General features: G+C 42.3%; 1 protein-coding gene across 1 annotated transcript in view; it reads left to right on the plus strand.

Annotated features, from left to right (window-relative positions):
- ubald1a (UBA-like domain containing 1a) overlaps positions 1–26,665 on the plus strand; it is a 28,264-nt gene extending 1,599 nt beyond the window's left edge. The window contains exon 3 of the mRNA XM_064950514.1: positions 26,306–26,665. Coding sequence (XP_064806586.1) covers positions 26,306–26,638 — 333 coding nt within the window. The 3' untranslated portion in view covers positions 26,639–26,665. The remainder of the gene's footprint in view (positions 1–26,305) is intronic.
- Positions 26,666–27,083: the final 418 nt, after the last annotated feature.

Genomic DNA, 27,083 nt, shown 5'->3' on the forward strand with positions numbered 1-27,083 from the left:
TGGTTTTGCACGCCCTGGATTGCCTACTCAGTGGCACATAAACCTTTGTGTTGAGCTGCATGGCATGGCAGCATCTAGCAACAGCTGCATTCTGGAACACACATATAGGCTAAATAAAGGATTTGGGGAAATGTTGATCAGTTTGGAGCTGAGCAGAAACCCATTCATGTGTCTGTCCAGATTCTCTCGTGTCAGGTGGCCTCACCATACTAGTGGACATTTTAGTGTTTTGCCTGCAGCTTTTGTGACTGAAAATAAAACCCAGTAGGAGTGATTAAAATCAAGAGCTGATAACATATATTAGCTGTGCAGAAACTATATGTCTACCCTCCAACCTTTATTTAGCCTATTTGTGTGTCACGTGAAATGACTTTAATTTAGTAAGTCAACATAGGCTCGGGTATGGGTGAACCTGGGTTGCACACACACGTCTTTGTGTACAGTAGCCTGTATCATATCAGTGGAGGGTATTTCATATCGCTCTGTCCTTAGAGACAGAATAAAGAACTTTTCAATTTCAATACAAAACAGCTTGCTCTCTGTCTCTGTGTAGTCCTGTGTAAGACTTCTGCACAAGACTGCTATATAGCCAATCAAATGGCTACCCGGACTACCTGCATTGACCCTTTTTTGCATTAACTCTCTTGCACTGACTCTACATGCTGGACTCTACCCACACACTCACACATACTTACACTGACACCCCAACACACACACACACACACACACACACACACACGATTATTTAAGAAAAAAATAAGAATACACACAAATTTTTTTGTGGAACATTAAACATTATGAAATAATGACATGTTTTCACACATCGGTAACACACACACACACACACACACTACATACACTAGTGCTGAGTGATTTGTGCTTTTTGAGGTTGGTTTGGTTTTGTTTCGATTATTTAAGAAAAAAATAAGAATAGTTTTCAATTTTGGTTTCAAATTTTTTTGTGGAACATTAAATGCATTATGAAATAATGACTTTAAAGGATTTTAGAGATGTTTTCTTAGGGATGCACAATATATCGGTACACACTACCAAGTAGGCGCTATTTTTCAGATGTTGCCCTACCGAAGTTACACAGTATTGTTAAAACCACATCCATGAGCTACTTGCTATGGGCTTCACTGCTATTAGCTTCACGACTGACATTGAACCAGCGATGTCAGCCCCATGAGCATTCTGAGTCTGACAGCATAGTGATTCAACAAGGATTTCGTACTGAGGAAAGCCGTATTGCATGCTTAAGAATGTGCTGGTTCTCATACAGCTGCTGCCATTTCAATGGCATTTGAAAACATGTTTGAAACTTGGAAACATGGACACACTCCTAGCTCCATTCGATCAACTGACTCCAGAAATAAGCTCATCAACTGCGTCTGCAGTAGACGTGATACCCTCAGTCATGGCATTGAAACACCTGCTCAACAAAACTGCAGACACAGACCGTGGGGTTAAAACTTACAAAAGTACTCTACTATAGGCTGTGAACAAGCGATTCGGTGGCCTTCCCTCTGAGCCTCTTTACGGTTTCGCCATCACGCTCAATGCTAGGTACAAGGACCGCTACTTCGATACAGACAAGAAACAGGGTTACGTGAAATCTTAGACACAGCTGGACAATATGGAAACAGACACTGTGACTGTGCGCACCGAGGAAGAGGACCCACGACAGAAGAGGTCATGAACAGACAGAGCTGAAACTTCACTGCTTGACATGTATGATGAAAAACTGGTTGAGAATGAAACAACGGATCAAAAATCACTGAGCAAACGAAACAGCACAGCAAGTAAGTGAAATAAATATGTTTTGATTATGTTTTACTGGTAATGGGGACATACGTACTGTAAATGCCAACAAAATAATTTTTGGGTCAGTGTGTGTGTGTGTGTGTATGTGTGTGTGTGTGTTTCAACTATATAACTGTACTAGAATGCTTGAAAGGACTCAAGAATTTTAAATATCGGTTATCGGTATCATATCGGTATCAAAAATATCGACATCCCTATTTTTTAGGTTAAATTCCAAAGCCAAAAATAGTGAACATTCAATTGTGAAAACTTTGAAAATATTCCATTGTCTCTGTCAAGTCCACATTGGTTCGACGTCAATAGAAAAATAGGAAATAACTATATTTTGTTGAATTACTATAATATTTTTCATTCCTTAAAGTCCTCCTCTCTGCTCAGGCAGTAGCAGCCAGCCAGCCAGACAGCATTATCCCTGTGCTCCCCATACTGTAGTTTTAGGCTAACCTACTTCTTCAAAGTAGACAAGGCATACTTTCACAAACTGTCTCTATTCCTTCTCTCCTTGTTGTGTTGTGTACATTCCCCTCTCATGCAGTCTATGCGATCTGTGTTTATCTAACCTAATGCAGCTGGCATAAAAGTGTATCCATTTTTGTTCGAGCCGGAAAGAACAGGCGCAATGGATTATGGTCATTGTGGTACCACGTTTCTGTGCAAAACGTTTTTGAATATTTGCTCAGTAAAAATGACATCTCCCTTCAGCCCAGCGTCCCACATAGTTCTTGACTTTCTATTGTGAATTATTCGATTTCTCTCTAGAGAAACAGTACGTTGAGCTCACCAAAAAATGACATTTTGGTTCATCGCACAGCACTAGCCCACACACACATAACATGCACACACATACATACTGACGCCACACACTCACACACACTCACCCTCACAGGCTGCTGCTTCTTTCGATTATCTATCGTGTTGCCTACTTTACCCCTACCTATATGTACATAGCTACCTCAATTACATCATACCCCTGCACATCAACTTGGTACTGATACTCCCTTTATATGTTATTTTTACTCGTTGTTATTCATTATTCACTGTGTATTAGATCCTCGTGTCACTATGTCTGTTTACATATATCTTTATTTTTAACTCTGCATCATTGGAAAAGCATTTCAATGTTAGTCTACACCTGCTGTTTACGAAGCATGGATCAAAAAGGGGCTTAGATGTTGGGCAAGGCAAGGTGAGCGATCGGCCCACCTGCGCAGCTGAATGTAAGAGATGATTTTATAGGCCCCCATCTTGGCAGTACATTTTTCAATTTTTAAGCCAATTTCCTGCAATTGTACATATTTCTCCATGGAGCTGAGAGACATTTTTGCAGTTCTAATGCAAATTTCTTGCAATTCCACACATTATGCCATTGAGAGAAAATGTCGTTTTAAAGCTAATTTTCTTCAATTCTATGCATTTTCCATGGCTAATTGCTGTGTTCTAGATATACTGTTAAATTCATTGTTTTTGGAATTTACAATTGTACATGATGTTTTCTACATACTTTTTAAAATCTGGTTTTAGAAATTGAAGTTTATACTGAAAGCTTTTTTCCATCCCAAAAATTAATTTCACTGTTTGGACTTAGGTGACTTGGAAAAAAACGCCCGCCCAAGGATTTCAATGGCAGAAAAATCCCAGTGTGTGTGTGTGGGTTAGTCTACTTCATGGCAGGCTGCAGGCATTTCCAATGCCAACTCCCTGGAGCTTATCAGCGTAGCTTGGCTATAGAAACTTAATCCACTTTGCTTCAGTATTTCCTCCGACTGGCACATTTTATTGTGATTGACAAACCTGATGGATGCAGGGAAAAGCTCAGCGCCATACATTTCTTTAGTCTATGCTCATGAATTCCCATAAAATGTTCATCATCCTCAGTATGATGAGATGATAACTGTTCCAGACTATGCTATAAAATATTCTCCTTATTAAGTCTAAATTGTATTAGGATTTACTCTAGAATCAACACATTCTACCCATGAGTCTTTTCAGCCACAGATGACTAATTTAATATCAACCATCTCCAGTAGAGGAATGCAGCTCCCCTCTTTCTTCTTGCATTAGGTTGTGAAACATGGTAGATTTAGCCTGGCAAAGAATAAAGAAAGCCAGAGGAGTGCTGCAAAGCCCTGCCCGTTCCCTGGGACAACATAAACAAACGTTCATCTTTGCACATACACGTATTTGAGGTGTGTGTGTCAGAGAGGGAAAGGGATGGTATGTGTGCTTGTGTTTTGTACACAATGTTTTTTTAGAGAGCATGACAGGCTTCAAATAAGTCATGTGGCTATGGGTAGAATACTAATGAAGGATCCTCTAATTGACAACACAAAGAAAGACTAAAGGCTGTGAAAGCAGACTCTTTAATGTGGACTTTCTCTTTTCTGAGCCTGTTCATATTGATATAAAGGCCCTAGGGACAAGCATTGTGTCTGTTTATTAAAGTGAGAGTTAGCTTAGCCATGGTGGAGTTAGGAGCCAACCACTCAGTGAGGAGCTTGCATGAGTAACGGGCCTAAGTAGGATCAGCTTTCCCTCCCTAAATCCTAACCTTAACCATTTGGAGAACTACAGACCTTCCAGATCAGTGGCGAGGGGAAACTTACTCCTACACTTGCCATACTCTTGTCTGGGTAGTCCCCTTGCCCTTCCTGCTCCCCCTGCCTCACCATGGCTGTCTCTTCCTCCTGGCCCAGTGTTAATTTCATCAACAATAACTCGGATGAACAATACTCGTCAATAACCAATTTTTTCTGACTTAAACTATGACGATAAGGAGACGTGATGACCTGGAAAAAGACACAATAACTATTACAAATGACTATTTTAGTTGATGAAAATGTGATGAGACGAGAATTCCACGTGAGTCTAATGGACATTTCATTTGACGTGAAGCTTCTTTTTATCTGTTTTGTCCAGTCCTAAGCAGGCATGCAGAATATTTAATGCAGTCTCCTCATGGGCAGGATTTACATCTTTCAGTTGCGCGGTATGATTGAGCTGATCTGCCCGGCTTCCCAGCACAGCTCTCAGGCAGTCTTTTGAACTGATGCGATGCCTGGGCACTTGGAACTAACCTCAACTAGAAACAATGTTTACTCTCTTTTACTTTCATGTAGGCTATTTTTGCTTTGATCACATTAGAAGCTCTGTATAACTAAAACTAAAGAAGGATGAAATGACAAAAAAGGTATTGTTAGATTTAAACAAAATCTAAAATAGCTGCCAAAATTAACACTGTCCCTGCCCCTCCTGACTCCGGTCCTAAGCAGCCGGCCTGTGCTCGGCCATGTTTAGATTTGCCTTTTTGTTGTGTCTCGTCGGCTCTCCCCTCAGCGGTTTCCCTCTCCACACACTCTCTGCCCATACAAACAGTGCCACCGCAACACATTCCAACAGGAAGCCAGGCTCCGGCTTCCCCAAAATGGACTCTTTCAGAGCAGCAGGGGCTAGTTAGGCTGCAGACACAGAGCTAACTATCTGGCTATGTTTTGGTAGAGCCTCGACAGAGGCCATAGTGTCGGTCTCTGGGTGTATTAGCTGGGAGACTTTCTGAATGGGAGGTGGTGAAGCCACTGACTCAGTGAAGTGTGTGTGTGTGTACGTATGTGCACGTGCGCATTAATGCGAACGCTATTTATATTCACACGAGAAACAAAATCACATGCATATAGTTACCAGAAACTATTCCTCCATCCATCCCTCTCTCCCCCCCATCCCTCCACCCCCGCCCTCACAACCTCAGAGTATGCATAGTGCCAGGAAATAATCTTTCAACTACTTTTAACATGCTCTGCTGTCCAATCCTTTCTTGACTACGTCACTGTACCCAGACGATAGTTAGCCAGCGACTGTGAATGCCAGCGTTGTAAAGAGTGGTTCATTTGACCTCAAAATGACATATGGAGCCTATTGGTTTGTTCATTGATCTAGACCTGCCCTAGACCTACAATATCGCACCAGGCATGAATGAACAATGACATCCATATCTGCGCACTATATTTGTGTTTGAGTGAGTCATTTCCCCTGGTAGTCAAATCCACAGGCTTATGTTGTATTAGCCTTTATAAACTGTATTTCCTGGTTGTTAGTGTAGCTGGCTGTCTAGGTTAGTTATCGGTCACATGGGTCACATGTGATGTAGTGGAAGTCAATCCACTTCCTCTTCCCAGGTCACATGATGCTTCATTCACTTTACTACAGTTGTAAGGCCCAGATTGATCTATATCTCTGAGACGTTGCTTTCAGTACCCCTCTCCAGCAAAGCAGACGGTCAATAACTAACACACACACACACACACACACGCACTTGTTTTTCTATCTTTGTGGGGACCTAAAATTGATTTCCATTAAAAATCCTATTTTCCCTAACACTAACCCTAACCCGTAACCCTAACCCCAAATAAAGATGAATGATAGTTCAACTCTGGAGCACCTTAAATGAAATTCTAGGCAAAAACAAAACAAGATTTAAAAAAACGGATAAAGAACACCTTACGGCACAACAGGGACTGTGAAGAGACAGGCATTTTTAGATATTTTGCATTGTATTTTTCATTTATGTATATATTTTATTTGTTGTGTTTAGTTTCCTGTTTGGACCCCAGGAAGAGTAGTAGCTGCCTTGGCCCCGGCTAATTGGGGACCTTAATAAAATACCCTAACTGTAATTTTAACCCTAACCTCAAATGTAGCCCTAAACCTAAACCCTAATCTTAAAATAGCCTTTGTCCTCGTGGGGATGTGGGAAATGTTCCCACCAGGTAGAATTTTCTTGTTGTACTATCCTTGTGGAGCAGGGTTTACGTTAGCCGGTAATAGCAGGCATTTTATCTATATTTTATTTTTGAGAAGCCAATAAATAAAACTGGCACCAGCCAATTCTCTGGAGAAGAAAAAATCCCATTGCAAAAGAATGCTTTAATTAATGTAAATACATTTGACTGGTTATGCTTATCGGACTATAGGTTCATTGGATTCATTCACATTTAGTGGTACAGAACCTTTCTGGAGGATCCAGAACTCATTATTTGTTATATTATTATGTGTGTGATCATTTATGTTGGTAATACAACCCACGCAAAAGAATACAGTTGTTTTGAAGTTATTTTCAATGTTTTAAGGGTTTATGAAAAGTGTATGTGTTACGGGTGTGTACTGGAGGCGAAGTCAGGTGCAGGAGAGCAGAGTGTAGTTAACAGGCACACTTTTTATTCCGGTCCAAGTGAAAGCACTTAAGTACATAAACGTGCCCGAAACATTAACAAAAGTCTGGCGAGTAACAATACCCACATAACATCAAAACTATTTCACACAAAGACATGGAGGGAAACAGAGGACTAAATACATTCAGTGTGATAGGGAATGAAAACCAGGTGTGTATGGAACAAAACAAAAGGAAATATGAAAAATGGAGCGGCGATGGCTAGAAAGCCGGTGACGTCGATCGCCACCCGAACAACAAGGAGAGGTGTCGACTTTGGCGGAAGTCATGACAGTATGTCCATCCTGACTTTTACATGAGTCCTTTGTATTGGTGTAGACTTGATGGACCAGATGGGACTCATTCCCTCCCAAACCAAAAGGAGAAACCAATGTTTTCTCTGGTAGGCACAACCTACCTGGCACCCCTATCAAGAATAACCTCAAGTCAAAACCGTTAGTGTGTGTGCAATATATTCGTTATGAATCTTATTTATCACACACATACAGCATACAGAGCCTTTGAGTACAAATCTGTCAGACAGCGTGAGAGCTGCTTCTGCAGCATCTCAAACAGCAAATGCATTGGCAATGGAAGGCAGCCTTCATCAGCTCGTCACACACCACTTAGCAATGAGCTGGAGGCAGTATGCATTTTGAAAACATATACTTCATTATTTGAAACCGGAACGTTTTACTACATATTATGAGCCATGTCTTACCTTGCTTCAAAGTAGCTTAGCCTATCCGTGGAGGCAATTATTTTATATAAAACTGTCATTGTTCAGTAGCCAAAGGCACAATCCTAGTCATATAAGCAGCCCATGCTAGAGCTTTCTAAATTTCTAATGGATATTTTCATGTCTGTCACATGAAACCGCTCGCATGTGCTGTTGATAACACTGTTTTCCCGCTAATTGCATTATGGAACGAACAGTCGTGAGTTGCTTACAGCCTTGTGTGTATTGCTGCAATTTAAAATGTGAAGAAATAATAGTTTATCAACATTTTAAGCTAAACTTTCTGATCTGTTGCATCAAACTCATTGCTTTGAACTTTTTTTTAATGTAGCCTAGGCTTACTGGTTGTATGAATTTGGGATCTGTCGTCCCACAACTGTCCCAGAGTCTGTTTGGAATAGGCTATTTCTTTCTTGACAAGCTGACCAACAGATTAGGTAAACATTTCTACTATGTTGGATAGTAGATTGGCATAGGCTAGTGATTTTGCTGTTAGTTACTCGTCTTGTTGGCTGAGGAAAAGTAAATGTGGACAGTCATTTTAACAAAGTGTGCATCAGAATTAGGTAAGAAGGACCGCGCATTGCATGTTCTGTTAACTTGAATTACTATCAACTAAATGTGATTTGTCATTCTGAGCACCGTGGGTGGACGCCCTAATCAGGTTACGAACCCAATGCCTATGGGTCCGGTAAATTTAAATGCTGCTGGTCAAATATCCTGCGCCACATTTTCCTAACGGAAACCCTGTCGTGGGGACTTTGGGGGATTTTAGGTCCCCTCGAGGATAGAAGAACAAGAGCACACAACTGTATTTTGAAGTCTCCATTACGCTAGAACTGGTTGTGTGTCAGATGGTAAGAGATGCACAATCACAGTCATAAATCATCACAACATGGCTGACTGTACTGTTGCAATGGCTGCAGGGAGAGATATTGTCCTATCCCTTTGTCTGCCTGGCCCATGGTCAGTTTATCACCAGGGCAGGAGGGAAGAAGGGAGAGAAGTGAGGTAGCAACAGTGGGAAGAAATAAGGATTGGAGAAAAGGGGGAAGAGAAAGGGGGGCACTTAGTTTTCCAGCAGGGTAGAATAGGGTAATAACAGGGTAACGATGATGAATTATTTGGAGAAAAGAGATCATTCTTTTCAGTTGGTAACACAGATCAGCGTTGTGTCTATGGCAGTCTGTCTGGCTGGTGAAACAAGTTACACCTTTTCATTGGAATTAACTGAAATCCAATTTATTTTCCCCGTATTGAGAATGTGCAGTGTGCCCCAGGTTTGTGTGAGTGTATGACTGTGTGTATCTGTGTGTGTGTTCTTGCTCATAGTTCCAAAGCCTAGGCCTACATCTGTTTTAAATTAAATAAAATGTTGGTTGTGTACACATTTGTCAGATGTTATTGCGGGTGTTCCTAGCTCCAACAGTACAGTAATACCTAATGAATTTATTTGCAAATTATGGTGGAAAATAAATATTTGGTCACCTACAAACAAGCAAGATTTCTGGCTCTCACAGACCTGTAACTTCTTCTTGAAGAGGCTCCTCTGTCCTCCACTCGTTACCTGTATTAATGGCACCTGTTTGAACTTGTTATCAGTATAAAAGACCTGTCCACAACCTCAAACAGTCACACTCCAAACTCCACTATGGCCAAGACCAAAGAGCTGTCAAAGGACACCAGAAACAAAATTGTAGTCCTGTACCAGGCTGGGAAGTGTACCTATGATGAAAATTACAGGCCTCATCTTTTTAAGTGGGAGAACTTGCACAATTGGTGGCTGACAATACTTTTTGCCCCACTGTACATATGAAGTGGGTAAGATGGCATGCGAACATTATTAAAGTGACCAGTGTTCAATGACAATGTACATAGGGCAGCAGTCTCTAAGGTGTATGGTAGAGTACCGGCTACCAGCATTGACTAAAGCTCAGGGCAAGGTATTTAACAGTCTGATGGCCTGGAGATAGAAGCCGTTTTCTCGGTCCAAGTTTTGATGCACCTCTAATGTGTCCACCTTCGAGATGGAGAACAGCCCATGGCTGAGGTCTTTGATCTTTTTGGCCTTCCTGTGACACTGAGTGCTGTAGATGTCCTAGAGGGCAGGCTGTGTGCCCCAGGTGATGCGTTGGGCTGACTGTACCACCCTCTGGAGTCCCCTGCGGTTGCGGACGGTGCACATGCTGTACCAGGCAGTGATTCAGCCCGACAGGATGCTCTCAATGGTGCATCTGTTGAAGTTTATGTTCTTAGGGGCCAAGACAAATTTCTTCAACCTCCTGAGGTTAAAGAGGCACTGTTGCTCCTTCTTCACACCGTGTGTGGATGGACCATTTCAGGTTGTCAGTGATGTGCACGCCAAGGAACTTGGAAGCTTTTCACCCTCTCCACAGCTGCCCTGTCAATGTGGATGGGTGCGTGCTCCCTCTGTCCACTTTAGGAGACAGCAATCAGCTTCTTCATTTTGTTGACATTGAGGGAGAGGTTATTTTCCTGGCACCACTCTGCCAGGGAACTCACCTCCCTCTAGGCTGTCTCGTAGTTATTGGTAATCAGGCCTACCACTGTTGTGTTGTCTGCAATCATGATGATGGAGATGTGCATGGCCACGCAGTCATGGGTGAACAGGGAGTACAGGAGAGGGCTGAGCACAAACCCTTGTGGGGGCCCCTTGTTGAGGACCAGCGTAGTGGAGGTGTTGTTGCCTACCTTCACCACCTCGAGCTTAGTGATGAGCTTGGATAGTGCTATGGTGTTGAAGGCTGAGCTGTAGTCGATGAACAGCATTCTTACATACAGTAGGTATTCCTCTTGTCCAGATGAGATAGGGCAGTTTGCAGCACGATGGCGATTGCATCATCCGTGAATCTGTTGTGGTAGGCAAATTGTAGTGGGTCTAAGGTGTCGGTAAGGTGTAGGTGATATGATCCTTAACTAGCCTCAAAGCACTTCATGATGACAAGTGAGTGCTACAGGGCCATAGTCATTTATTTCAGTTACCTTCGCTTTCTTGGGTACAGAAACAGTAGTGGACATCTTGAAGCAGGCGGGGACAATGAACTGGGATATGGGGAGATTGAAAATGTCTGAACACTCCAGCCAGCTGGTCTGCACATGTTCTGAGGATGCGGCTAGGGATACAGTCTGGGCCTGCAGTCTTGCGAGGGTTAACACGCTTAAATGTCTTACTCACATTGGAGAACAAAAGGACTTGAGTTCCTGGACGTTACCACAATCACACCATGAGTAGTTAATCATAAAACATACACCTCCACCTTTCTTTTTCCCGGAGAGTTCTTTCTTCCTGTCCGTGCGATGTACAGAGAACCTCGCTGGTTGGGGGTAAGAACATAGGATCCAATTCAGGAAAGTCACATTTCTGGTGAGTGACCACAATGCTGGAGAGTGACTGGCGATCTGAAATCCAAAAGTTATTTAGGACTGTAGGTAATAATGCGAGAAACATTATTACCTACACACACGGCGACATCTTGTGATTCAGGCCACACAGTGTGTATAGTATTTCCTTGTGCCTTTCACAGTGCCAGGCAGTCAGCCACATCAGAAGAGCCTTGGCCTGAGCTCAGCATGTTCCAGCATGCTGCCCTGCGTGTTTCCAAGAGCACCGCTTCCGAGAACACTGGGCCTGGCTAACCACACCTACACACAGGCACACACACACACACACACACGCTGGCTGGTTGGCTCAGGCGACACAGCGACTGAAGACACGTGGGGGAGTGCGACGAGCAGATGTGTTCATTAGCAGTGGTGTTCTCTTTGGTTTCACACACACACACACTACTTTTCCCAACCTGTAACTGTGAGTGTTCATTGGGTCAGCTGACAGTGTCTTTGAAGGATCATGGAAAATCCCAGACTGTGTTGCTGAATATCAGTTCTACAGGCCTGACTGACTGACAGACTTACCAGGGTATTTAGGCTAACTAGCAATGAATCTATAGGCCGTTTCTCACGTTGAATCAGGTTCTAATCACACAGAACCCAAACCGGCTGCGCGCATGCGCTATTGTACATACATTTATTTTGCCCCCCCACACCAAACGCGATCACGACACGCAGGTTAAAATATCAAAACAAACTGAACCAATGACATTCATTTGGAGACAGGTCGAAAATCATTAAACATGTATGGCAATTTAGCTAGTTAGCTTGCACTTGCTAGCTAATGTTAATTTGTCTTATTTAGCTAGCTTGCTGTTGCTAGCTATTTTGTCCTGGGATTTAAACATTGAGTTGGTATTTTACCTGAAATGCATAAGGACTTCTACTCTGACAATTCATCCACATATAAAACGGCCAACCAAATCGTTTATAGTCATCTCTCCTCCTTCCAGGCTTTTTCATCGTTTAACTTATATGGTGATCGCATCTAAACTTTCATTGTATTACCACGACTACCGGCAAAACAGTTAGTCTTTCAGTCACCCACATGGGTATAACCAATGAGGAGATGATACTTGCTTCTATAAACCAATGAGGAGATGGGAGGGGCAGGACTTTCAGCGCGATCTGCTTCAGAAATAGGAATGAGTTCTATTTTAGCCCTTAATGTCGTGGCCCGCGCGAGCAGTGTGGGTCCAATAATTGAATAACATGGATATCTAAATTGAATTTGCGACTCTCGGGCATGCGATGTGTCCGGACTGGTCAGCATGTTAGGGGTGTGAACATTTAAACCAGCATTTCCCAAACTCGGTCCTCGGGACCCCAAGTGGTGCACGTTTAGTTGACGTAACACTACACAGCTGGTTCATATGATCAAAGCGTGATGATTAGTTGATTACTTGAATCAGCTGTAGTGCTAGGGCAGAAACCTTGAAGTCCACCTGTGGAAAATTCAATTGATTGGACATGATTTGGAAAGGCACACACCTGCCTATATAAGGTCCCACAGTTGACAGGTCATGTCAGAGCAAAAACCAAGCCATGAGGTCGAAAGAATTGTCCGTAGAGCTCCGAGACAGGATTGTGTCGAGGATCTGGGGAAGGGTACTAGAAAAGGTCCCCTAGAATACAGTGGCCTCCATCAATCTTAAGTGGAATACGTTTGGAAACACCAAGACTCTTTCTAGAGCTGGCCGCCCGGCCTAACTGAGCAATCGGGGGAGAAGGGCTTTGATCAGGAAGGTGACCAAGAACCCAATGGTCACTCTGACAGAGCTCCAGAGTTCCTCTGTGGAGATGGGAGAACCTTCCAGAAGGACAACCATCTCTGCAGCACTCCACCAATCAGGCCTTTATGGTAGAGTGGATAGACGGAAGCCACTCCTCAGTAAAAGGCACATGACAGCCCGCTTGGAGTTTGCCAGAATGCACCTAAAAGACTTAGACCATGAGAAACAAGATTCTCTGGTCTGATGAAACCAAGATGGAACTCTTTGGCCTGAATGCCAAGCTTCAGGTCTGGAGGAAACCTGGCACCATCCCTACGGTGAAGCATAGTGGTGGCAGCATCATGCTGTTGGGATGTTTTTCAGCGGCAGGGACTGGGATGCTAGTCAGGATCGAGGGAAAGATGAACAGAGTGAAGTACAGAGAGATCCTTGATGAAAACCTGCTCCAGAGCGCTCAGGACCCCAGACTGGGGTGAAGGTTTGTCATCCAACAGGACAACAACCCTCAGCACACAGCCAAGACAATGCAGGAGTAGCTTTGGGACAAGTCTCTGAATGTCCTTGAATGGCCCAGCCAGAGACCAGACTAGAACCCGATCAAAAATCTCAGGAGAGACCTGAAAATAGCTGTGCAGCGACACTCCCCATCCAACCTGACAGAGCTTGAGAGGATCTGCAGAGAAGAATGGTACAAACTCCCCAAATACAGGTGTGCCAAGCTTGTAGCATCATACTCGACTGTAATTGCTGCCAAATGTGCATCAACAAAGTACCGAATAAAGGGTATGAACACGTGTATATGTAAATGTGATAGTTCTTTATTTATTTTTAATACAGTTGCTCCAATTTCCAAAAAACAGTATTTGCTTTGTCATTATGGGGTATTGTGTATAGATTGATGAGGGAAAAATCAATTGAATACATTTTAGAACAAGGCTGTAACGTAACAAAATGTCTGAATACTTTCTGAATGCACTGTACGCCCTCTCTGCTCTCTCTACCTTGCACTGGCTTGCCGTTCTCTTTATCTTTGCTAATTAATGCGAGTGCGTGTTCGGTCGTTGGTTTGTTGCGTGTAGAATATCCTAGGTTTTTCCATTGATAGGCCCAGCTTTACTGAAGTTGCGAGACATTGCAAGCCAATAAATTGTGAGATGCAGCATTCCATTGAGTGATACAGCTTTTGATTACCAATAGATAGGCGTATGTGCTGACTGTCTGCCTGGTGGATGACCTGCCTATACTGTGCCCCTAGTTAGCTCACAAATGGAAGATGCGAGTGTTTCTGTTCTCTGAATTATGGCAACTAATCAATCTCCTCTCTTCCAAAAATACAGAATCTTAGGAGTCCTAAGATTTGACACTCAGAAATGGGAGTCGATGTGTAAGGAGTCAAGGAATCAATTATTTTTGAGTCGACTCTCCACCACTACGTCATTGTCGTTAACAGTTGGAAGAATGGCAGAGAAAGAACAGCAGCAGTAGCAAAGTCAATACTTTGAGAAGTTAAAGGAGAAGGAAGTTGTTTAGGTGCAATGCTGAAAGGGCCGCACCTTAAGTCCCAAACTGTTGCTGGCAGCAGCACAGCTGCATTGTGAATTGATGTGGAATTTTATGAAGTTTTTGTATTGTTTTAACGGAAAACCAAGAGAAGAAAATTACAGTTTAACTTCTTCGGGCTAGGAGCAGTATTCCGAAGTTTGGATGAATGAGGAGCCCAAAGTAATCTGCCTGTTACTGAGGCCCAGAAGCTAAGCTTTGCATATAATGGGTAGTATTGGATAGAAAACACTAAAGTTTCCAAAACTGTTAAAATAATGTCTGTGTATAACAGAACTGATATGGCAGGCGAAACCAGAGGACAATCCATCCAGAATTTTTGTTTTGTTCAGCTCACCCTTGGTTACTATGGCTGTCAACGTAATATAAAAGGAATACCTCCCAGATTGCAATTCCTAGGACTTCCACTAGATGTCAAGTCTTTAGAAAGAGTTTCAGGCTTGTTTTTTCAAAAATTAGCTAGAAGTAGTTTAGTAAGTGGCTCCCATTTTGGCTGTAGTGTTTGTTGCGCATTCTGGTGAGGGTGCGTACTTCATTATTTATCTCCAGTAATGGTCTCCGATATTCTCCGTCTTAAATTGTATAATTTATTTACATATTAGGGTACCTGAGGATTGATTAGGAACATTGATATGTTTGGAAGAAGTTAATTGGTAACTTACGGGATTCATTTGTATGCATTTTGAACGAGGGAAACCGGTGGATTCCTGAGTCAAGCGCGCCAATGAAACAGACTTTTTTGGGATATAAAGAAGGACTTTATCAAACAAAATGACCATTTGTTATGTAGCTGGGACCCTTGTGATTGCAACCAGATGAAGATCTTCAAAGGTAAGTGATTTATTTTCTCTATTTCTGACTTTCGTGACACCACTGCTTGGTTAGAAGATGTACGTAATGCTTTTATGTTAAGCTTTTAAATCATGTTCGACACTTGTATTTTCATGAATGTTTAATATACGATTTTTGTTGTTTGCATATGATCATAAGCAGTATGATTGTCAGAGCACAGTGAGAGCTGCAGTGTGTGAACAAAGAACACTGCAAATGTGCTGCATAGAACTGAGCACTCCTACTTTAAACATTTAACAGATACAGTACTCTCCTCCCTCCTCTCTTTCTCTATACCGTTCTCTCTCATTTCTATCATTCAGACACCGTTGCCAGTCTGTACATCATCATGTCTTATCAGGTTGTCTGCCGTTTTACGGTGGTACACAGACTCAATTATTCCATTACCAACCATGTAATTACATTAACTCCCATAATATATGAACTACAGGACGTCCTAGTCACCTAGCCCTAAGGGTTCCTGATAGTCAGAGGAAGCATCCCAATAGTTTAAGGTTAATTATATTGCTTATCTCCTTTCCTGTAATTGCACTGACCTGAAAGGACTGGACAGGTGAAAGCAGTGCTGATGAAGGAGAGGAGACAAGGAGCAGAAACTACTCTGTTGAGAATATGCATCGCCCACTCAAACAGACCGTCCTGCTTCAGTCAATTACTGTCACAACTAGAGGTCGACCGATTAATCGAAATGGCCGATTAATTAGGGACGATTTCAAGTTGTCATAACAATCGGTAATCGGCATTTTTGGACACCGATCTTGGCCGATGACACTTAATCTTAACATAATCACGAGTTAACAACACATGGTTGATGATATTACTAGTTTATCTAGATTGTCCTGCGTTGCATATAATCCATGCAGTGCCTTTTGATTTATCATTGAATAACAGTCTACTTCACCAAACGGGTGATTGAACAAGCGCATTCGAGAAAAAAGCACCATCGTTGCAGCAATGTACCAAACCATAAACAATGCCTTAAAATCAATACACAAATATATATTTTTAAACCTGAATATTTTGTTAATATTGCCTGCTAACATGAATTTCTTTTAACTATGAAAATTGTGCCACTTCTCTTGTATTCTGTGCAACAGAGTCAGGGTATATGCAGCAGTTTAGGCTGCCTGGCTCGTTGCAAACTGTGTGAAGACAATTTCTTCCTAACAAAGACAACTAACTTCGCCAAACGGGGGATAATTTAACAAGCGCATTCGAGAAAAGCACCGTCATTGCACCAATGTGTACCTAACCATAAACATCAATGCCTTTCTTAAAATCAATACACAAGTATATATTTTTTTTAACCTGCATATTTAGTTAAGAAATTCAAGTTAGCATGCAAAATTAAACTAGGGAAATTGTCACATCTCTTGCGTTCATTGCACGCAGAGTCAGGGTATATGCAACAGTTTGGGCCACCTGGCTCATTGCGAACTAATTTGCCAGAATTTTACATAATTATGACATAACATTGAAGGTTGTGCAATGTAACAGCAATATTTAGACTTATGGATGCCACCCGTTAGATAAAATACAGAAAGGTTCCGTTCCTATTTGATAGAGCAGTCTGAGCAGTGGTAGGCAGCAGCAGGCTCGTAAGCATTCATTCAGACAGCACTGTGTTTGCCAGCAGCTCTTCGCGATGCTTCAAGCATTGCGCTGTTTATGACTTCAAGCCTATCAACTCCCGAGATTAGGCTGGCAATACTAAAGTACCTATTAGAACATCCAATAGTCAAAGGTATATGAAATACAAATGGTATAGAGATAAATAGTCCTATAATAACTACAACCTAAAAGTGAAATATTGAAGACTCATGTTAAAATGAACCACCAGCTTTCGCATGTCCTGACCAAGGAACTTAAACGGTAGCTTTTTTACTTTCTCCTCCCAACACTTTATTTTTGCATTATTTAAACCAAATTGAACAAGTTATGAGACTAAATTGATTTTATTTATGTATTATATTAAGTTCAAATAAGTGTTAATTGTTCATTCAGTATTGTTGTAATTGTCATTATTACAATATATATAAAAAAAATCGGCATCGGCTTTTTTTTGGTGCTCCAATAATCGGCATCGAAAAATCATAATCGGTCAACCTCTAGTCACAACACAGGGCAATGACTTTGGAACAGAACTCTAACAATCCTGCACCATTCTCCATTATGTTGCTGCACATTCCACTGCTTATTGCAAGGCTCTTGCAAATTGTTTGAATATTTGTTTGAGCAAGGGACGTCATTGGACAGGGATTCATGCCGTGTTAGTGCTAATCGGAACTACGAAACTCTGAAATCTCCTAATTGAACGTTGCAAGTGTAAAACTACAAGCAATTAAAAGTGGCACGTGTAAAAGTACAACCAGTTAGCAAGAAGAGAAATGTCAGTTTCCTAGTTCCAACTAGCATGTGAACACGGCATTGCTCCCTAGTGGAGCAGCGGTCTAAGGCACTGCATCTCAGTGCTAGAGGCGTCACTACAGACCCTGGTTCGACAAAGCTCTCCATTTGGCAAATCTGACCATAATTCTATCCTCCTAATTCCGGCTTAAAAGCAAAAACTTTAGCAGGAAGCACCAGTGACTCGGTCAATAAAAAAAAAGTGGTCAGATGAAGCAGATGCTAAGCTACAAGACTGTTTTGCTAGCACAGACTGGAATATGTTCCAGGATTCATCAGTTGGCATTGAGGAGTACACCACAGTCACTGGCTTAGTAAGTGCATCGATGACATCGTCCCCACTGTGACCGTACCTACATACAGTTGAAGTTGGAAGTTTACATCCACTTAGGTTGGAGTCATTAAAACTCATTTTTCAACCACTCCACAAATTTCTTGTGAACAAACTATAGTTTTGGCAAGTCGGCTAGGACATCTAGCATAAGTAATTTTTCCAACAATTGTTTACAGATTATTTCACTGTATCACAATTCCAGCAGGTCAGAAGTTTACATACACTAAGTTGACTGTGCCTTTAAAATAGCTTGGAAAATTCCAGAAAATGTCATGGCTTTAGAAGCTTCTGTTAGGCTAATTGACATCATTTGAGTCAATAGTGGGTGTACCTGTGGATGTATTTCAAGGCCTACCTTCAAACTCAGTGCCACTTCTCTTGACATCATGGGAAAATCAAAAGAAATCAGCCAAGACCTCGGAAAACAATTGTAGACCTCCACAAGTCTGGTTCATCCTTGGGAGCAATTTCCAAATGACTGGAGGTACGACATTCATCTGTACAAGGAATAGTATGCAAGTATAAACACCATGGGACCACGCAGCAGTCATAACGCTCAGGAAGGAGACGCGTTCTGTCTCCTAGAGATGAACGTACTTGTGTGAAAAGTGCAAATCAATCCCAGAACAGCAAAGGACCTTGTGAAGATGGAGGAAACGGGTACAAAAGTATCTATATCCACATAACCTGAAAGACCGCTCAGGAAGGATGAAGCCACTGCTCCAAAACCACCATTAAAAAGCCAGACTACTGTTTGCAACTGCACATGGTGACAAAGATTGCACTTTTTGGAGAAATGTCCTCTGGTCTGATGAAACAAAAATAGAACTGTTTGGCCATAATGAACATCGTTATGTTTGGAGGATAAAGGGGGAGGCTTGCAAGCTGAAGAACACCATCCCAACCGTGAAGCACGAGCAGCATCATGTTATGGGGGTGCTTTGCTGCAGGAGGGACTGGTGCACTTTAACAGATGGCATCATCAGGCAGGAAAATTATGTGAATATATTAAAGCAACATCAAGACATCAGTCAGGAAGTTAATGCTTTTGGTTGCAAATGGGTCTTCCAAATGGACAATGACCCCAAGTGTTACGAATCCCTTTTAGCCCGACAGTCTAGGGGAGATAGTAACGAGACCCATAACATAACTCATGCAAGTTATAATAGTGAAAAGTAAGAACAAAATAACCAGACAACTAAATTACCATCAAACACATGGTTTATTGGAAAACACAGTAATGGGGGGGAGCAGGAAAAGGGGCTGAGCTGGACCCAAGGAAAGAACCAATAAGCATCCAAAAACACCCCTAAGCTAAGACTAGCCTATTTCAACAACAGCTAACTAACCAAAAATACAGTGGATGGTCCACCCAGGTCTAACTAGTGTATTTAACTAAGTTTACCTACGGGTAGTGTATGCCCATGGGCGACTTCTTGTTTCCCCACCATCAAACAAACACCATAACCAAAAACAATACTCACAGGTGAGGACAAAGTGATATGGAGGTGCTCAAACAAAAGCGAGTTCAATACATAAAGCGCAATAGAGACATAGTCAGCGTGAGTAAACTAGAGCTCTGCAGACATATGGCATTTACAGAGAGATTGAGCTGCAGAGCAAACAACTGACAGGGTTTTTAAACAAAGGGAAAGGAACTGTGATTGGGGAGGAAACAGGAGGAGGTGTGTCTTCTGATTGATGATTGATTGGTGACTGATTGGGGAGTGATGATTTTCACCTGTGAGGGGAGAAGGAGAGAAAAGAACACAGGACACACACACACACACACACACACACACACACACACACACACACACACACACACACACACACACACACACACACACACACACACACACACACACACACACACACACACACACACACACACACACAGGATACCTGTATCCGTAACACCAAGCATACTTCCACAGTTGGCAAAATGGCTTAAGGACAACAAAGTCACTTTAACTCTACCTACATGTATGTACATATTACCTTGACTAACTGGTGCCCCCGCACATTGACTCTGTACCGGTACCCCCTGTATACAGCCTCGCTATTATTATTTTACTGCTGCTCTTTTATTATTTTTTTACTTAACATGTATTTTTCTTAAAACTGCATTGTTGGTTAAGGGCTTGTAAGTAAGCAGTTCACTGTAAGGTGCATGTGACAAATACAATTTGATTTGATTTGATTCCTTGCTGTGTCACAACTGGCCGTGATTGGGAGTCCCGTAGGGTGGCGCACAATTAGCCCAGCGTCGTCCGGGTTAGGATTTATTTTAAAAAATGTTTTATTTAACCTTTATTTAACTAGGCAAGTCAGTTGAGAACAAATTCTTATTTACAATGACGGCCTACCCCGGCCTATTGTGCCAATTGCAGGTTTGGCCGGGGTAGGTCGTCATTGTAAATAAGAATTTGTTCTCAACTGACTTGCCTAGTTAAATAAAGGTTAAATAAAACAAAAAAATAGCAGAAATGTGGGTGGCGGGAAAGATAACGATGGTGAAAGGTGAAGTTACTCCTAGACACTGATCTATGGTCAGTTTGATGTTTTCCCCCCTAATGATTAGCATTAGGATTCGGGGAGGGTAAGCTGATCCTAGGTCTGTGCCTAAGGGCAACTTCTACCCAGAGCTTTGTGGTTATCTAGTTAAACTAATGGATCTGTCTGCAGGTGGTGACATGAAATAGTTACCAGAAGGAGAGACAGAGACCTGTAACATAATATAATAATAATATATCCCATTTAGCAGACGCTTTTGTCCAAAGCGACTTACAAGTCGGACATGTGGTTGAATCATATGCAGGTCTGCAGCATTCATGTGACGTTACAAGGCAGAGGGGTAACGTTTGAACCACTCCAGTCTGTGAATGCAGGCTGGATATTTATAGGGATGAATATCTGCTTATCCTTTCAAATTCAATACAAATTGCTCCCTGTAAACAGGGTTTTACTCAGGAATGTTGTCGGTCAGACTGGAAATGACTGCTCATCAGTCTTGCAAGGAGAAGCACAGAGAGAGCAGTGAGGAGTGAGCGACTGAGGCTTAAGCTTCACCAAAGTGGAGGGCTGGTTGGACAGACAGACAGGCAGGCATGTCTAGAGCAGTGCAGGGTGAAACTTCAGATTCCAGAGTCCACAGTAAACTGCACTCAGTAAACAGATCTGTAGAAAGTTAATGACAGATGTGTCTAAGCTTGCTCTAGTCCTATCCATCACCACCAGGTCTGTCTTCCTCATAGCAACGGACCGTCCCCAAGGCAACGCCTCAGTGTTTGCCGTGTTTAGAACACACTCCTAGAACAAATATTCACCAGTTCTCTAAATAATGAATGCTGCGGTCGGTAACATGCATTTCGCTTAGTTTCGGTAACATCCATTTCCCCTGATTGGATGAAAAAACTGAAAAAAACTGGCTTCTGAGGGGTTGGGTTAAATGTGGAAGACACTTTCCATTAAATGCATTGTTATGCAGCTGACTATGTATGCCTTTCCCTTCCCCAAATGTGCATGCATGAATGTGCTTTTCTCATTTTAAATGCACATGCCCCCAGTCACCTCAGCCAATCGGATTTGATGCTTTGCCCGCACGCACTGTCCCAGCAGCCTTTTGAAGTATTACCTGACTGTGTCCTTCACAGACAGACACCTAGTTTTAATCTGCTGCCAGCCTAATCAAGCTACTATGGCTTTACAGCAGGCCCTTAATGCTGCAGTCTGCACAGTCCTAGCCTGTGTGTGCTGCCTGGCTACCACTGATATGTGGGAATAAACTGTACATATAGTTTCTCTGAGCATGTGCTTCATCTTAGGATATATTGACATTGTTTGGGACTGCACCGAAAACATCTAGGCTAGGCCTGCTTCGTTTTTCTTTGGATAAACAAAAGCAGCACCTAGACAATAACTGCTAGGTTGAGGGCACAGAGACTAGACCTCTACAGTGTGCTGTCTACACTGAGAACAGATCATTTTCCCAATGGAGCAATACATAATCACTCTCTGTCCTCGCTGTGCGTGTGTTAGAGCTGGGCGATATGGACAAAAATCCATATTGCGATAAATTGTCTGAATTGATGCGATAACGATAAATAGAATGATACGTTTATTAATGTATATCACAGTTTTTTCTAGTAACTTGATGGTTGTAGCAGTCAATTGTCCCATTAACAATCATCCATGTTAGCAAACTTGATAAATGTCAAACTTCACATTTCTCTAGTTTAGGCTACGAAAAATATCAGCTAAAGTAATCGGTATGGCCGGTGTCCTACATTTTTTGGTTCATCGTTCCAGCTCGTGTGTGTGTGTGTGTGTGTGTGTGTGTGTGTGTGTGTGTGTGTGTGTGTGTGTGTGTGTGTGTGTGTGTGTGTGTGTGTGTGTGTGTGTGTGTGTGTGTGTGTGTGTGTGTGTGTGTGTGTGTGTGTGTGTGTGTGAAGGGCATATGTGAGCTCAGCAGTAAAACAATCTGGGGTGGTCTGTTTAACGGTGGCTGTGTTAGATATCTGAGTAGAGTGAATAGGGAGGAAGTAGAGGGGGTAACCATGAAGGACAGGAAGTTACCTCTCGTTGCAGGGTGTCTCTTTACACATAGGACAGGAAATAGACCGGAGACATGACACAGCACTTCCTGTTAGAGGGCAACAGAGACATGCTCACCCTTCATATCATGCCGCTCATCGGGGCTAAATCTGGATGCATACATGACACATTCTCAAAATGAGCATTCATCACACATTGGGCTTTTCTTACACTAGTTTTGTTCTTTGGACCTTGTTTACCTGCAGTTGGGAGTTAAAGGCTGTGTAATAATGGCTTGTTGTAGTTCCAGGTCATTAGACTAACCTTTTCAGTTGATAGCACCAGCACATGATTTGGTCGCACCATTTTTTCACCGCTACTTGGCAACAATAACTGTCTCATAATGTAGCTGCATTCCATACAGAACCAGGCTAATAATGACTAGCCATCTTTAAAATTAGCATGCCCTTGCAGGGCTTGACATTCAGGTAAATTTGGCAGTGGCACCCAGGGCCAGTGCCATCTGAAAGCACTAATACTTGCCCGGGAAAGCGGATGATGCGTGCATAATTTAAATGTTATCTTTAATCTGAGTGCTATAGTAGCCTATAATGACCTACCCTCCATACACAAATAATTACATTTTAACTTGACAATATCATAATTACATTGATTGCACAATCTCAAAAAGGGTGTTATTGTTAGCGTTTTTAAACAGACACTACAGTTATAGAGCCCTTAAAATGTGTTGTGATCTTTTCATAAATTCAGTCTTTGAAGTAACATTTTTCTATGTTTATGAGGTATTCGGTCTCAAAATCACACTTTTTTTTTTAATAGAAAAATTACAAAATCTGGATGTTCTAAATCCACAACAATGCTTATGGAGACCACTTTTAAGGTTGGGAAACATTACCAAAAAAATGTGGAGTGTGTTGTTGCCCTTTTAATTCAATTGTAGCTAGAGTCCTTGTTTAGCTAGCTGTGTTTTAGTACTGTACAATGTGTGATGGCAGAGTTAGCAAAACAAATGCCCCGCGATTTATACAAATCATCATGATATCATTCTGCCAGGTAAGCATGCCTACCTTGCCATCAAAATGGACTGTAATTGGGAAGTTGTTTTGAGAAAGCATTTTGAAATGTTCATTCAAACAGCGCATGATGACTGAATTGAGTGTTGCAAAGGTTTAACCAAGACTTCGGACTAAACTTTTTGAAAACCTGGTCTGCATGCCCATTGTTGCGTACAAATTGTTGTTTGAATAAATCTGCATCATAAAGAAAAAGTGAAACAAAAACAAACTTTACCAACAAAAAAAATATTTCACTGGCACCCCAGTTTTGAGCCCTCCTTCAGAAGTAGACAGTAGGTCTATGGGGCTGCCTGTGTAACAAACAGCTTGTTGTTGAGGTCAGCTATAAACAGTAGGTCTATGGGGCTGCCTGTGTAACAAACAGCTTGTTGTTGAGGTCAGCTATAAACAGTAGGTCTATGGGGCTGCCTGGGTAACAAACAGCTTGTTGTTGAGGTCAGCTATAAACAGTAGGTCTATGGGGCTGCCTGTGTAACAAACAGCTTGTTGTTGAGGTCAGCTATAAACAGTAGGTCTATGGGGCTGCCTGTGTAACAAACAGCTTGTTGTTGAGGTCAGCTATAAACAGTAGGTCTATGGGGCTGCCTGTGTAACAAACAGCTTGTTGTTGAGGTCAGCTATAAACAGTAGGTCTATGGGGCTGCCTGTGTAACAGCTTGTTGTTGAGGTCAGCTATAAACAGTAGGTCTATGGGGCTGCCTGTGTAACAGCTTGTTGTTGAGGTCAGCTATAAACAGTAGGTCTATCGGGCTGCCTGTGTAACAGCTTGTTGTTGAGGTCAGCTATAAACAGTAGGTCTATGGGGCGGCCTGTGTAACAGCTTGTTGTTGAGGTCAGCTATAAACAGTAGGTCTATGGGGCTGCCTGTGTAACAAACAGCTTGTTGTTGAGGTCAGCTATAAACAGTAGGTCTATGGGGCTGCCTGTGTAACAGCTTGTTGTTGAGGTCAGCTATAAACAGTAGGTCTATAATAGTAGGCCTATCTATGTGGAGTAAAGGAAACTGGCCCTGGACCAACCAGGCCTCTTGGAGTGAGATCCTTTTTGTTTTTGCCTCAACACTTTTGAGGAGTGTGTTCTGAAAAAAGTGTTTAAATCTACCTGACCTGGCTTGTGACCTGACCTGCAGGGAGGTGCTGGTTGGTTGGTCTATGTTGTTTTTGGCTGGATAGGGGGTTGTACTGTATATGGGGGAGTTCTTTCTGACATTGTTGTCCTCACCCACACCACCATCGTCATCACTGAAGGAGCTACTACCAGAGATGGCACCGTGACAATCAGGTGATCTGCTAACATGATGTGAGGTCATGGAGGGTCACCTTGTTAATAGGGAAATATAACACAATGAGTTTCCAATACCTTTCAGAGAGTATATTTATGTGATCAAAGCCATTCCCAGTGGTCTAACTGCACTAATGAAAAATATTATTAGCTTTGATGATGTTCACAGAGCTTATCCAGAACTCAGTCTGGAAGGCATGGGCTTACCTGAGAAATCTTGTAACAAATACATAAGACACATTTCCATTCAATTTATGCCTCGAGGTAAAACAAAATATTGTAACATGTTGGTTGATGACTTACAAATACTGTATACCAAACAAACTTAATGAAGTGCTCTCCTAAGATTTTACATGAGATATCACGTATCCATGTAATTCCATGTTGTCCAAATTGGTCGATTTTGATATGTGTTATCTGCAAAAAAAGGTGAAAATCTGACACACTAGGATCTACTGTATGAGTGTAAGTCTGTGATAGATTTCTAGGGAAACCTTGCAGCTTTTAGATAACTACCCATGTTTTTGACATGTTTTTGACATGAAGGTTATACTATGGTACTATTGCGATGATGACAAGACCATTGAAATGATTGTGATTTTTTGAACATTCTTGTTGCCAAATACACAATCACCAATTCCAGAATTCTATACCAAAATGATACCAAATATTTGATTTAATTGAATCATCTAGTTAACACATTATCCCTACTTAATAACAAAAATAATGACATCTTCTTGAATCATTATGAGATCATGTGTTTGGAGTCTGTTGTTTTTACCGGTGGGCTTTGTTTTGTGTTAGACGTATTTGATTTAGTGATGTAAGTTGATTGCTGATCATTTGTAGAATGAATATTTGTGCCTGATATTTGTAATGTGTACAAAAAAACAACAACAAAAAAACATTGTTAGGAACAGAACAAAGAGGAGGAACAGAGAGGAGGAGAGGAATGTCATCAGAATCCTCAGGGAGAGAGAGGACGGCATCCCCCCACATTCCCCTCTCTGTTTTGGACGGACCTTATACAGGCTTAGATATACAGGCATCCTCATCCTGGATGTAGTGATGGTGTGAAACTGGATGCACGGCAGTGATAGTGTGAAACGTATAGTGATAAGTGTGATTATGGACGGACCTTATACAGGCTTAGATATACAGGCATCCTCATCCTGGATGTAGTGATGGTGTGAAACTGGATGCACGGCAGTGATAGTGTGAAACGTATAGTGATAAGTGTGATAATGATAATTATATCACATTGTGTGATGTATATGGATGTGCTCCTCCGTACGTCTTCTCGCCCCCTAAAATCTCTCCATCTCTCTCCTCCAGATGTGCACCCCAGCCAACACACCGGCCACCCCGCCCAACTTCCCTGATGCACTCACCATGTTCTCCCGTCTCAAGGCCTCAGAGAGCTTTACCTCCAGCAGCCCCATGGCCTCCATGGCCACCTCTCCCCCTCCTCCACACGGTTGCTGGGGCGTGCCCCCACTCCCCATGCCCATGAGTGGCCCACAGGGTCAGGGACTCTGGACTCAGGGGCAGCCCCCTTCGCAGCCCCCCTCCAACCCCGCAGCCTGGCCCACGGGGGTCACCGTTAACCCCCACCAGCACCCAGCCACCGAACAGAAGGCGAGTGTGGCCATGGAGGCCGAGAGATGAGGGGCCAGGACTAGACGGCCCTGGGAGGGGGGGTAGAAAAGAGGGGCCAGGACTAGACGGCCCTGGGAGGGGGGGGGGGGGTAGAGAAGAGGAAAGTGAAGGTGTGTCTCTTTCCAATTGAGGATGGAAGGGTGGAGATAGAGACAGCTACACAAACCAAGAAAAACCAAGCAAGTACTAAACGTGGACAATTCAAGAAGTGGAAACAATGCAAATAAGAAATCCAACATTTTTTTTTTAAAGAAGCGCACACACTTAGTAATAAGAAAGAGAGCAACTGAAATCTTTGTTTAGAAAAAAATATTCTCAGTAAATGCATAGATAAGAGAAATGTATGGAACAAAAAATATTCAAGTCCAAGGATTATACTTCTGATGTTTTCTGAGACTTAAAAGGCAGCAACTGTTTCTGCTCTCTCTTTTCTTTTCATCTGTCCAAGTGTTTT

Source organism: Oncorhynchus masou, chromosome 31 (genome assembly GCF_036934945.1).
Source record: "Oncorhynchus masou masou isolate Uvic2021 chromosome 31, UVic_Omas_1.1, whole genome shotgun sequence".
Lineage (NCBI taxonomy): Eukaryota > Metazoa > Chordata > Actinopteri > Salmoniformes > Salmonidae > Oncorhynchus > Oncorhynchus masou.